At 45.2% G+C, this 12,221-nt stretch overlaps 1 protein-coding gene across 1 annotated transcript; it reads left to right on the top strand.

Moving 5' to 3' along the window:
• Positions 1–1,603: 1,603 nt before the first annotated feature.
• On the top strand, positions 1,604–7,395 carry LOC123726717 (serine/threonine-protein kinase NIM1). The gene is made up of 4 exons (XM_045694447.1): positions 1,604–2,659; positions 4,075–4,380; positions 5,651–5,919; positions 6,137–7,395. The coding sequence occupies exons 1-4, from the start codon at positions 2,587–2,589 to the stop codon at positions 6,887–6,889; spliced, it is 1,401 nt and encodes a 466-aa protein (XP_045550403.1). The 5' UTR covers positions 1,604–2,586; the 3' UTR covers positions 6,890–7,395.
• Positions 7,396–12,221: the final 4,826 nt, after the last annotated feature.

Here is a 12,221-nt window from a genome sequence, read left to right as displayed (position 1 = left end):
TGTGCAGAGGGTCCCTGGTTCAAGCCCAGGTTGGGGCGAGGAGAGGGACGGAAGCTAAACTGTTACATATACAATGCATTTGGAAAGTATTCAGACCCCTTCACTTTTTCCACATTTTGTTAGGTTACAGCCTTATTCTAAAATTGATTCAATTGTTTTTTTCCCCCTCATCAATGTACACACAATACACCATAATGACAAAGCAGAAACAGGTTCTTCGAAAATAAATTGCAAATGTATATATATTTTTTTTAATCCGGAAATATCACATTTACATAAGTATTCAGACCCTTTACTCAGGACTTTATTAAAGCACCTTCGGCTGCGATGATAGCCATAAGTCTTCTTGGGTATGACGCTACAAGTTTGGCACACCTGTATTTGGGGAGTTTCTCCCATTCTCATCTGCAAATCCTTTAAAGTTCTGTCAGGTTGGATAGGGAGCATTGCTGCACATCTATTTTCAGGTCTCTCCCAATCGAGCAAAGGTGCTCGATTGGGTTCAAGTCCAGGCTCTGGCTTGGCCACTCAAGGACATTCAGAGACTTGTCCCAAAGCCACTCCTGTGTTGTCTTGGCTGTGTGCTTAGGGTCGTTGTCCTGTTAGAAGATTGAACCTTCGCCCCAGTCTGAGGTCCTGAGTGCTCTGGAGCAGGTTTTCATCAAGGATTTCTCTGTATTTTGCTCCGTTCATCTTTGCCTCGATGCTGACTAGTCTACTAGTCCCTGCTGCTGAAAAACATCCCCACGGCATGATGCTGCCACCACCATGCTTCACCGTAGGGATGGTGCCAGGTTTCCTCCAGTCATGACACTTGGCATTCAGGCCAAAAAGTTCAATCTTGTTTTCATCAGACTAGAGAATCTTCTTTCTCATGGTCTGAGAGTCTTTAGGTGCCTTTTGCTGAGGAGTGGCTTTCGTCTGGTCACTCTACCATAAAGGCCTGATTGGTGAAGTGCTGCAGAGATGGTTGTCCTTCTGGAAGGTTCTCCCATCTCCATAGAGGAACTCTAGAGCTCTGTCAGGGTGACTATCGGGCTCTTGGTCACCTCCCTGACCAAGGCCCTTCACACCGATTGCTCAGTTTGGCCGGGCGGCCAGCTCTAGGAAGAGTCTTGGTGGTTCCAAACTTCTTCCATTTAAGAATGATGGTGGCTAACTGTGTTCTTAGGTGATCTTCGCATTGAAGAAACTTTTTGGTACCCTTCCCCAAATCTGTGCCTCGACACAATCCTATCTCAGAGCTCTACGAACAATTCCATCGACCTCATGGCTTGGTTTTTGGTCTGACATGCACTGTCAACTGTGGGACCTTATATAGACAGGTATGTGCCTTTCCAAATCATGTCCAATCAATTGAATTTACCACAGGTGGACACCAATCAAGTTGTAGAAACACCTCAAAGATGATCAATGGAAACAGGATGCACCTGAGCTCAATTTCGAGTCTCATAGCAAATGGTCTGAATAGGTATTTCTGTTTTTTATTTTTTATACATTTTCAAAAATGTCCAAAAACCTGTTTTTACTTTGTCATTATGGGGTATTGTGTGTAGATTACAGAGGATGTATTTTTTTTAAATCCATTTTAGAATAAGGCTGTAACGTAGCAAAATGTGGAAAAAGTCAATGTGTCTGAATACCTTCCGAAGGCACTGTATATCTGGGTCATGATTCGTCTATGTCATCTCCCTCAGTGACCCCTAGCCTTATAAGGAGTTGGAATGGAAGACTATGGCCTTTGGTCCATTCCCTGTATGCCTCTTTGATATCTGGGGTGAAATAAGAGCTATTGTTAGGTTGTTATTTTTAGGTCAATTAGTGATTTGTCATATGTATGTGATATAACAGTTTGTCACCACACAGACTCCACCTTTTGGTCCTTCATTTGATAAATGTTTATTTCCCTTAGCAGGAGTGTGAGATCATTTTTGATTGACATTTCCCAGAACCCAAACTCTCCCGACCGTAGTGATGCTTCCAATGGAACTCTTATATAATGTCACATGTCTGTCTGGTCTGTGACTGGGTCTTGGTTGGGTCATGGCTGGGTCAGACAAGCAGTCATAAGACGGGTCCAGTCTAGGGGTTTGAATAGCCTGTGTAGAATGTTCTGTCTGCGTGGGAGGAGCCAGACACAGAGGGGATTATGGGTATTGACATTGCAGTGGCGACGTCTCACTGACAGTTCTAACAAGACAGACACACGGAGAGAGGGAAGGAGAGAAAGAGAGAGAAAGAGAGAGGAACAGGTAGAGAGAGGGAGAAAGTGAGAAACTAGTTGCTCTGTAGGAGAGGTTGTGATTTGTCACAACACTCCACAAAGGACAGTAGATCTATCCCAAACATCAGAGATACTTGTTTTCTTCATTTTGTGGCAGTTTATGAAAGTAACAGCAATATACACGTTTTTGATGAATCTATGTTCCTGTTGCATTCTACCTGTTTGTTAAGTGGATTTCTCGATTCCTCAAACACCAGCACTGACTGAGCCCATCTACTAGGACAATTACTACATTCTTTGAGAGCTTGGAGGACTATCCAAGGACTACCAGAAACACTGTCAGCCCACCCAGACCATCAGCCATGTTTCAGAAGCAAAGGAAAAGTGTCAAAGCCGTGAGGAGCAACAAGACAGAGGCTAAAGAGAAGGTCCTTTGTGAGTAATAGTGGCTTTTGTTTATTTATTCTTATTTAATCAATCAAATGTATTTCTAAAGCCCTTTTTACATTAGCTGACGTCACAAAGTGCTATACAGAAACCCAGCCTAAAACCATAAACAGCAAAGCAATGCAGATGTAGAAGTGCGGTGGCTAGGAAAAACTCCCTAGAAAGGCAGGAACCTAGGAAGAAACCTAGAGAGCAACCAGGCTCTGAGGGGTGGCCTGTCCTCTTCTGGCTGTGCCGGGTGGATGTTAGAAACCTAGAGAGGAACCAGGCTCTGAGGGGTGGCCTGTCCTCTTCTGGCTGTGCCGGGTGGAGATTAGAAACCAAGAGAGGAACCAGGCTCTGAGGGGTGGCCAGGCCTCTTCTGTCTGTGCTGGGTGGAGGTTAGAAACCAAGAGAGGAACCAGGCTCTGAGGGGTGGCCAGGCCTCTTCTGTCTGTGCTGGGTGGAGATTAGAAACCTAGAGAGGAACCAGGCTCTGACCAGTCCTCTCTGGCTGTGCCGGGTGGAGATTATAAGAGTACATGGCCATTAAGGCCAGATTGTTCTTCAATATGTTCAAACGTTCATAGATGACCAGCAGGGTCAAATAATAATCACAGTGGTTGTAGAGGGTGATGTAATGTATTTCTATGCTTAGGCCGTCATCGTAAATAAGAATTTGTTCTTAACTGACTTGCCATATTTAAATAAAGGTTACATTTTTCTGATTATCACAGGTTGCTAATAGACTATCACTCTCCAAGTGGCTAACTCATATTTTGGGGTATCTGTACTTTACTATTTATATTTTTGACAACTTTTACTTTTACTTCACTACATTCCTAAAGAAAGTAATATACATTTTACTCCATACATTTTCTGTGACACCCAAAAGTACTTGTTACATTTTGAATTCTTAGCAGGACAGGAAAATGGTGTCATTCACACACTTATCATGAGAACATCCCTGGTCATTCCTACTGCCTCTGATCTGGAGGACTCACTAAACACACACTTATCATGAGAACATCCCCATGAGAACATCCCTGGTCATTCCTACTGCCTCTGATCTGGAGGACTCACTAAACACACACTTATCATGAGAACATCCCCATGAGAACATCACTGGTCATTCCTACTGCCTCTGATCTGGAGGACTCACTAAACACACACTTATCATGAGAACATCCCCATGAGAACATCACTGGTCAGCCCTACTGCCTCCAATCTGGCGGACTCACTAAACACACAAGCTACCCAATTGACACGTTTCCATTGATAACGTTAGAAATGTGATGAACCACGACAAGCCATTGGTGTCAGAGGTTAGGAGGTGTTTCAGTTCTTTAGTTGTTTTGAAATACTGTGAGGTCTATGTAGTGTTGTTTATGTTCTCTTCCTCCTCCTGTGTTTCTCTGCTGCAGGTAACAAAGCTCAGCAGACGATAGCTCAGCGATGTGGAGACCCGAAAGAGGGAGGGAAGGAGGAGAACATCAAGGAGAACAAGGAGAACCAGCTGAGGTCTCGTGGTGATGCGGTGGAGGACGTTGAAGAGGTGAAGCCGGCGAGGAAGAGTGTGTTTGATAAAGCTGTCTATGACCTGGCCCACACGGAGAGGGTGATGAATGACCTGACGTTTGGACGGAGGGTGGCCTTCTACGAGCTGAGAGGGGAGATCGGCTGTGGAAACTTCTCCCAGGTGAAACTGGGAATTCATGACCTGACTAAAGGTGAGACACAGGCCTGGAACATGGAACCACCTATCAGTGGTGGAAAAAGTACCAAATTGTCATACTTGAGTGAAAGTGAAGCAAACCAGACAGCATCATTTCCTTGTTTTTTTAATTTTACAGATAGCCAGGGGCATGCTCCAACACATAATTTACAAATTAAGCATGTGTGTTTAGTGAGTCCTCCAGATCAGAGGCAGTAGGGATGACCAGGGATGTTCTCTGTTTAGTGATTCTGACAGATCAGAGGCAGTAGGAATGACCAGGGATGTTCTCTGTTTAGTGATTCTGTCAGATCAGAGGCAGTAGGAATGACCAGGGATGTTCTCATGATAAGTGTGTTAATTAGTCCATGTTCCTGTCTTGCTAAGCATTCCAAATGTAACAAACACTTTTGGGTGTCACAGAAAATGTATGGAATAAAAAGTACATTATTTTCTTTAGGAATGTAATGAAGTAAAAGTAAAAGTTGTCAAAAATATAAATAGTAAAGTACAGATACGCCAAAAACCTACTTATGTAGTACTTGAAAGTATTTGTACTTAACTACTTTACACCACTGCCACCTATACAGCGCTCACGGGTTAAATAAAGGATAAATAAAACAATTATACATATCACACAAGTACCTCTTGTAGTTTCCTTGGAAAATGACCCATCTATATATAATGTCAAGTGATGATATATTTCATATCAACATGACTGTGATAAGGTTTGAATTCATGGACCACCAGCGTATGTACTTCCCTGAGGGGACAAGACATATTAATATGGCTTGATTATATCACTAGCATGTTTTACCTTCACAGTCTAGATCTCAAGAGCCTTTTTTCATGTGGACTCTACCAGACTCTCTAGCTGGTAGACCTGCAGCTTGCCAGCCACCTTGCCAGTGTTGCCTTGCCAATGTTGCCAGTGATTCCTTACCGTTGTTGCCTTGCCGGTGTTGCCTTGCCTGCGTTGCCACACTAAGTCTGGAGGAGAACAAACTAGGCTAATCCAACATGTGAGAAAAAGCCGATGGCTATAATCTCATTCAACTTTCACTAATCCCTGTGGATTGTCTTCGGCCACTTGCACGTGTCTCAGACTCAGTCACAAGCTTATGTATTGAGTAAAGTATTGAGGACAATAGCCATAGCAAGACAAGCTAAAGAGAGATAAAGAGAGAGAGAGGATAGCTTTAGTGAATTCTAAACGTGATAGCATGTCTCTAACTCTCTCCCTGTCCCTTTCTCTCTCTTCCTCCATCTTGGATTCCAACACCCAGAGAGAGTGGCAGTTAAGATCCTGGATAAAGTCAAACTGGACAAGAGGTCCCACGTGCTGTTTGCCTCAGAGATAGGGTGCATGGAGAGGCTGTCCCACCCCAACATAGTGCGTCTGTATGAGGTAGTGGAGACGTTTAAGCGGCTGTACCTGGTGATGGAGTACGCCAGTGGAGGAGATCTGTTCTCACGCATTACCACCAGGGGTAGACTCTCAGACCTGGAAAGCAAACTCATATTTTCCCAAATTCTGGCTGCAGTTAAACACATGGTGAGTTAGCAACAATAAAGTCTTGCATTGACTCTAACTACTACAGTAGCATAGTGCTGTAAGTCTGTCTAAACAACAATGGCACACGGATTACCCCATTTTAAATAAGTGTTGTGTGATACATTCATGTATCCTTAGGGCCCTATCGTTCCTCACTCAGTCTCTGTGTACAAATCTTGCTTTATGTTTAAAGTATTTTCTTCTTGTCATCTTCCAGCATGATAACAACATAGTCCACCGGGACCTGAAGGCAGAGAACGTTTTCTACACCACCACATACTGCGTCAAGGTAGGCGACTTCGGCTTCAGCACCTCCTCGAGCCCTGATGACGTCCTCACCAGCTTCTGCGGCTCCACGCCATACGTCGCCCCAGAGCTCTTCAAGGACAAAGGCTACGTGGGCCAGTCCGCTGATGTCTGGGCCCTTGGTGTACTACTCTACTTCATGACTACTGCCATGTTGCCCTTCAACGCTGCCAACCTCAGCCGGCTGAAGGTCTGCATCCTTCAGGGCTCCTTCACCATCCCAGCCTACGTGCCCGACCCCTGCCACCAGGTCATCCAGGACATCCTGAGGCCCGTGCCCGCCGACCGCCTCTCCGTGGCTCATATCATGACCTACAACTGGCTGAAGGGCATTGATTACCCCCAGGCATACCCCTCCTCCCGCCCGACCCCAGCTCACCTGGTCGAGCCCTCCCGGGTCCTGGGTACAGATGAGCTGGATGTCAAGGCAGCTCTGGCGGACCTGGGGATAACAGAGAGCCACCTGGTGAACAACACCTGCCCAGACTTGAGGAGCCCTGTGACGGGGGCCTATAGGATCCTGCTGCACCGCATCCATAAGAGAAAGACAGTGGAGGCGGTGGGGTACAGCGCTGCGTGTCACAAAGACTTCCAGGTCAAGAGACGCTGGAGCGAGGGTACCTTACCTCTGTTGAAGCCTTCTGCTGTGTGTTTAATCATGTAGAGGGGAAGGAGTCTAGCCAGTCAGACAGGGAGGAGTCTAGCCAGTCAGACGGGGAGGAGACTAGCCAGTCAGACAGGGTGGAGTCTAGCCAGTCAGACAGGGTGGAGTCTAGCCAGTCAGACGGGGAAGGGTCTAGCCAGTCAGACGGGGAGGAGTCTAGCCAGTCAGACGGGGAGGAGTCTAGCCAGTCAGACAGGGGAGGAGTCTAGCCAGTCAGACGGGGAGGAGTCTAGCCAGTCAGATGGGGAGGAGACTAGCCAGTCAGACGGGGTGGAGTCTAGCCAGTCAGACAGGGTGAAGTCTAGCCAGTCAGACGGGGAGGAGACTAGCCAGTCAGACAGGGAGGAGTCTAGCCAGTCAGACGGGGAGGAGTCTAGCCAGTCAGACGGGGAGGAGTCTAGCCAGTCAGACAGGGGAGGAGTCTAGCCAGTCAGACGGGGAGGAGTCTAGCCAGTCAGACGGGGAGGAGACTAGCCAGTCAGACGGGGTGGAGTCTAGCCAGTCAGACGGGGGTGAAGTCTAGCCAGTCAGACGGGGAGGAGACTAGCCAGTCAGACGGGGAGGAGTCTAGCCAGTCAGACGGGGAGGAGTCTAGCCAGTCAGACGGGGAGGAGTCTAGCCAGTCAGACAGGGAGGAGTCTAGCCAGTCAGACAGGGAGTAGTCTAGCCAGTCAGACGGGGAGGAGTCTAGCCAGTCAGACGGGGAGGAGTCTAGCCAGTCAGACGGGGAGGAGTCTAGCCAGTCAGACAGGGGAGGAGTCTAGCCAGTCAGACGGGGAGGAGTCTAGCCAGTCAGACGGGGAGGAGACTAGCCAGTCAGACGGGGTGGAGTCTAGCCAGTCAGACAGGGTGAAGTCTAGCCAGTCAGACGGGGAGGAGACTAGCCAGTCAGACAGGGAGGAGTCTAGCCAGTCAGACGGGGAGGAGTCTAGCCAGTCAGACGGGGAGGAGTCTAGCCAGTCAGACAGGGAGGAGTCTAGCCAGTCAGACAGGGAGTAGTCTAGCCAGTCAGACGGGGAGGAGTCTAGCCAGTCAGACGGGGTGGAGTCTAGCAAGTCAGACGGGGAGGAGTCTAGCCAGTCAGACGGGGAGGAGTCTTGCCAGTCAGACGGGGAGGAGTCTAGCCAGTCAGACGGGGAGGAGTCTAGCCAGTCAGACGGGGAGGAGTCTAGCCTGTCAGACGGGGAGGAGTCTAGCCTATCAGACGGGGAGGAGTCTAGCCAGTCAGACGGGGAGGAGTCTAGTCAGTCAGACGGGGAGGAGTCTAGCCAGTCAGATGGGGAGGAGTCTAGCCAGTCAGACGGGGAGGAGTCTAGCCAGTCAGACGGGGAGGAGTCTAGCCAGTCAAACGGGGAGGAGTCTAGCCAGTCAGACGGGGAGGAGTCTAGCCTGTCAGATGGGAGGAGTCTAGCCAGTCAGACGGGGAGGAGTCTAGCCAGTCAGATGGGGAGGAGTCTAGCCAGTCAAACGGGGAGGAGTCTAGCCTGTCAGACGGGAGGAGTCTAGCCTGTCAGACGGGGAGGAGTCTAGCCTGTCAGACGGGGAGGAGTCTAGGCTCATCAGACTCACTGTTAGGACAACTGTATAAATATCTGTGTGTCTTATGATAAGGAGTGGTATTCAGCAGAAGAAGGACCTTGAAGCGAATGGCACTTTTAACAACACAAGAGACTAAATTAAATGAACGATAATGAGATGTACATAACAGTTTTTACTGGGTTCTCTCTGGTAATGTCTTGGGAGCTACTTTAACAACATGAGGCTGTACAATCACTAATATACTTGATACTCATTCATGGAAGTTTTCTTTCTTCTGAGAAAGAAAGAGGACATCGCAACGACAAAGGATTCTTTGCCTTCAAAAAATATTTCCATGTTTTTATATTTGAGTATTGTGATTTAGTTTAGTTTGACACAACCCACATAAAACATAATCAGTTGTAGGGTTACTTATACTGTGAAAGGTTTTACTGTGTAAACTAAACAATCAGACAGTATTCTTATCTAATATATATATTTTTTGTCCTACATCCTTGTTTTTCTCATATAATCAATTGTATTATATATTTTGTGATTTGCATCATGTTTTTCACTGTCACATTAAAATGTTTTGTAGATAACGATAAGAAGTGATAGTGTAAATTAGTTTTTTTTTATACAAAGAGTCTCAGTGATAATGACTGACTGGTCATTACTTCATTATAATGATTTACATAATGAGTTCACTTAAATGCAACAAAACACTGGATAAAAAAATATAATGTAGAACATATTTGATATTACTCTTAAAAATAACTTGAAAACACACAAAACATCTGAACAACATTCAACAAACTGCAATTTTATAACCAATGACATTGATAAAAAAAAACACTAATATAACTTTGGTGACAGGAAACAGGACAAGTAAATATAAAGTAGAATATGATACTGGTGACAGGAAACAGGACAAGTAAATATAAAGTAGAATATGATACTGGTGACAGGAAACAGGACAAGTAAATATAAAGTAGAATATGATACTGGTGACAGGAAACAGGACAAGTAAATATAAAGTAGAATATGGTAAAGGTGACAGGAAACAGGGTTCCAAAAGGGTTCTTCGGCCTTTTTGGTTGCAGGTAGAACTCTTTTTGGTTCTAGGTAGAACCCCTTTTGAGACCCAAAATACTTTTTACCTGAAACCAAAAGGGTTCTACCAGAAACCAAAAAGGGTTATTCAAAGGGTTGAGGACAGCCGACGAACCCTTTAAGGTTCTAAATAGCACCTTTTTTCAAAGAGTCTACCCGATGGTGACTATCTACCCGATGGTGACTATTTACCCGATGGTGACTATCTACCCGATGGTGACTATCTACCCGATGGTGACTATCTACCCGATGGTGACTATCTACCCGATGGTGACTATTTACCCGATGGTGACTATCTACCTGATGGTGATTATTTACCTGATGGTGACTATCTACCCGATGGTGACTATCTACCCGATGGTGACTATTTACCCGATGGTGACTATCTACCTGATGGTGATTATTTACCTGATGGTGAGGTCCATGCGGTTGACCTGGGCGATGAAGATGGCTGCCACGGCCTCGTAGAGCGTTGTCCCGTCAATGTTTATGGTGGAGCTCACGGGAAGGCAAACCCTCTTGTCCACGCCATTGGTCTCTTCCAGACAAGGGAAGGTGTTGGGCAGTGTGGCAGAGCTGAGGGAATGATTCGGAAGAAAATAAGTACATTTGAATAGGATAGATGAATGAATGGGTGAGTGGATGGGTGGGTGAATGGATGGATGGATGAATGAATGGTTGGATGAATGAATGGGTGAGTGGATGGGTGGGTGAATGGATGCATGGATGAATGGGATGGATGAATGGGTGAGTGAGTGGATGGATGGATGGGATGGATGAATGAGTGAGTGTGTGGGTGGATGGATGGGTGAGTGTGTGGATGGATGGGTGAGTGTGTGGACGGATGGATGGGATGGATAAATGAGTGAGTGTGTGGGTGGATGGATGGATGGGTGAGTGTGTGGATGGATGGATGAATGGGTGAGTGAGTGAGTGGATGGATGGGTGAGTGTGTGGATGGATGGATGGGTTGGATGAATGGGTGAGTGAGTGGATGGATGGATGGGATGGATGAAGGGGTGAGTGAGTGGATGGATGGGTGAATGTGTGGGTGGATGGATGAATGACAGTTTCAATCATAAGACCTTCATCAGGACCCTGAGTTCCTTCATTTATGTTATTCAGTATAATAACAAACCATTTTTTATTTATTTTTTATTTCACCTTTATTTAACCAGGTAGGCAAGTTGAGAACAAGTTCTCATTTACAATTGCGACCTGGCCAAGATAAAGCAAAGCAGTTCGACACATACAACAACGCAGAGTTAGACATGGAGTAAAACAAACATACAGTCAATAATACAGTAGAAAAATAAGTCTATATACAATGTGAGCAAATGAGGTGAGATAAGGGAGGTAAAGGCAAAAAAAGGCCATGATGGCGAAGTGAATACAATATAGCAAGTAAAACACTGGAATGGTAGATTTGGTAGATTTGCAGTGGAAGAAAGTGCAAGTAGAAATAGAAATAATGGGGTGCAAAGGAGCAAAATAAATAAATAAATAAATAAATACAGTAGGGGAAGAGGTAGTTGTTTGGGCTAAATCATAGATGGGCTATGTACAGTTGTAGTAATCTGTGAGCTGCTCTGATAGCTGGTGCTTAACTTACATCTAGACGTTCCGCTAGCGGAACACCTGCTCCAATATCCAATGATAGGCGTGGCGCGAATTACAAATTCCTCAAAAATACAAAAACTTCAATTTTTCAAACATATGACTATTTCACACCATTTTAAAGACAAGACTCTCCTTTATCAAACCACACTGTCCGATTTCAAAAAGGCTTTACAGCGAAAGCAAAACATTAGATTATGTCAGCAGAGTACCAAGCCAGAAATAATCAGACACCCATTTTTCAAGCTAGCATATAATGTCACAAAAACCCAGAAGACAGCTAAATGCAGCACTAACCTTTGATGATCTTCATCAGATGACACACCTAGGACATTATGTTATACAATACATGCATGTTTTGTTCAATCAAGTTCATATTTATATCAAAAAACAGCTTTTTACATTAGCATGTGACGTTCAGAACTAGCATACCCCCCGCAAACTTCCGGAGGAATTTCCTAATAATTTACTAAATTACTCACGATAAACGTTCACAAAAAGCATAACAATTATTTAAAGAATTATAGATACAGAACTCCTTTATGCACTCGATATGTCCGATTTTAAAATAGCTTTTTGGTGAAAGCACATTTTGCAATATTCTAAGTACATAGCCCAGCCATCACGGGCTAGCAATTTAGACACCCGGCAAGTTTAGCACTCACCAATATCAGATTTACTATTATAAACGTTTGATTACCTTTTGTTGTCTTCGTCAGAATGCACTCCCAGGACTGCTACTTCAATAACAAATGTTGGTTTGGTCCAAAATAATCCATCGTTATATCCGAATAGCGGCGTTTTGTTCGTGCGTCCCAGACACTATCCGAAATGGTAAATCAGGGTCGCGCGCATGGCGCAATTCATGACAAAAAAATTCTAAATATTCCAGCATGTCAACCGCTGTTTAAAATCAATTTTTATGCCATTTTTCTCGTAGAAAAGCGATAATATTCAGACCGGGAATCTCCTTTTCGGCAAACAGAGGAAAAAATCACAAAGACGGGGGCGGCCAGGTCACACGCCTAAGCCCACAGATCCTTGATCGGCCACTTGAGAAAGGCGATAATGTGTTTCAGCCTGG

This window comes from Salmo salar, chromosome ssa14, assembly GCF_905237065.1.
Source record: "Salmo salar chromosome ssa14, Ssal_v3.1, whole genome shotgun sequence".
Lineage (NCBI taxonomy): Eukaryota > Metazoa > Chordata > Actinopteri > Salmoniformes > Salmonidae > Salmo > Salmo salar.
This window is presented reverse-complemented; position numbering and strand designations above follow the sequence as displayed.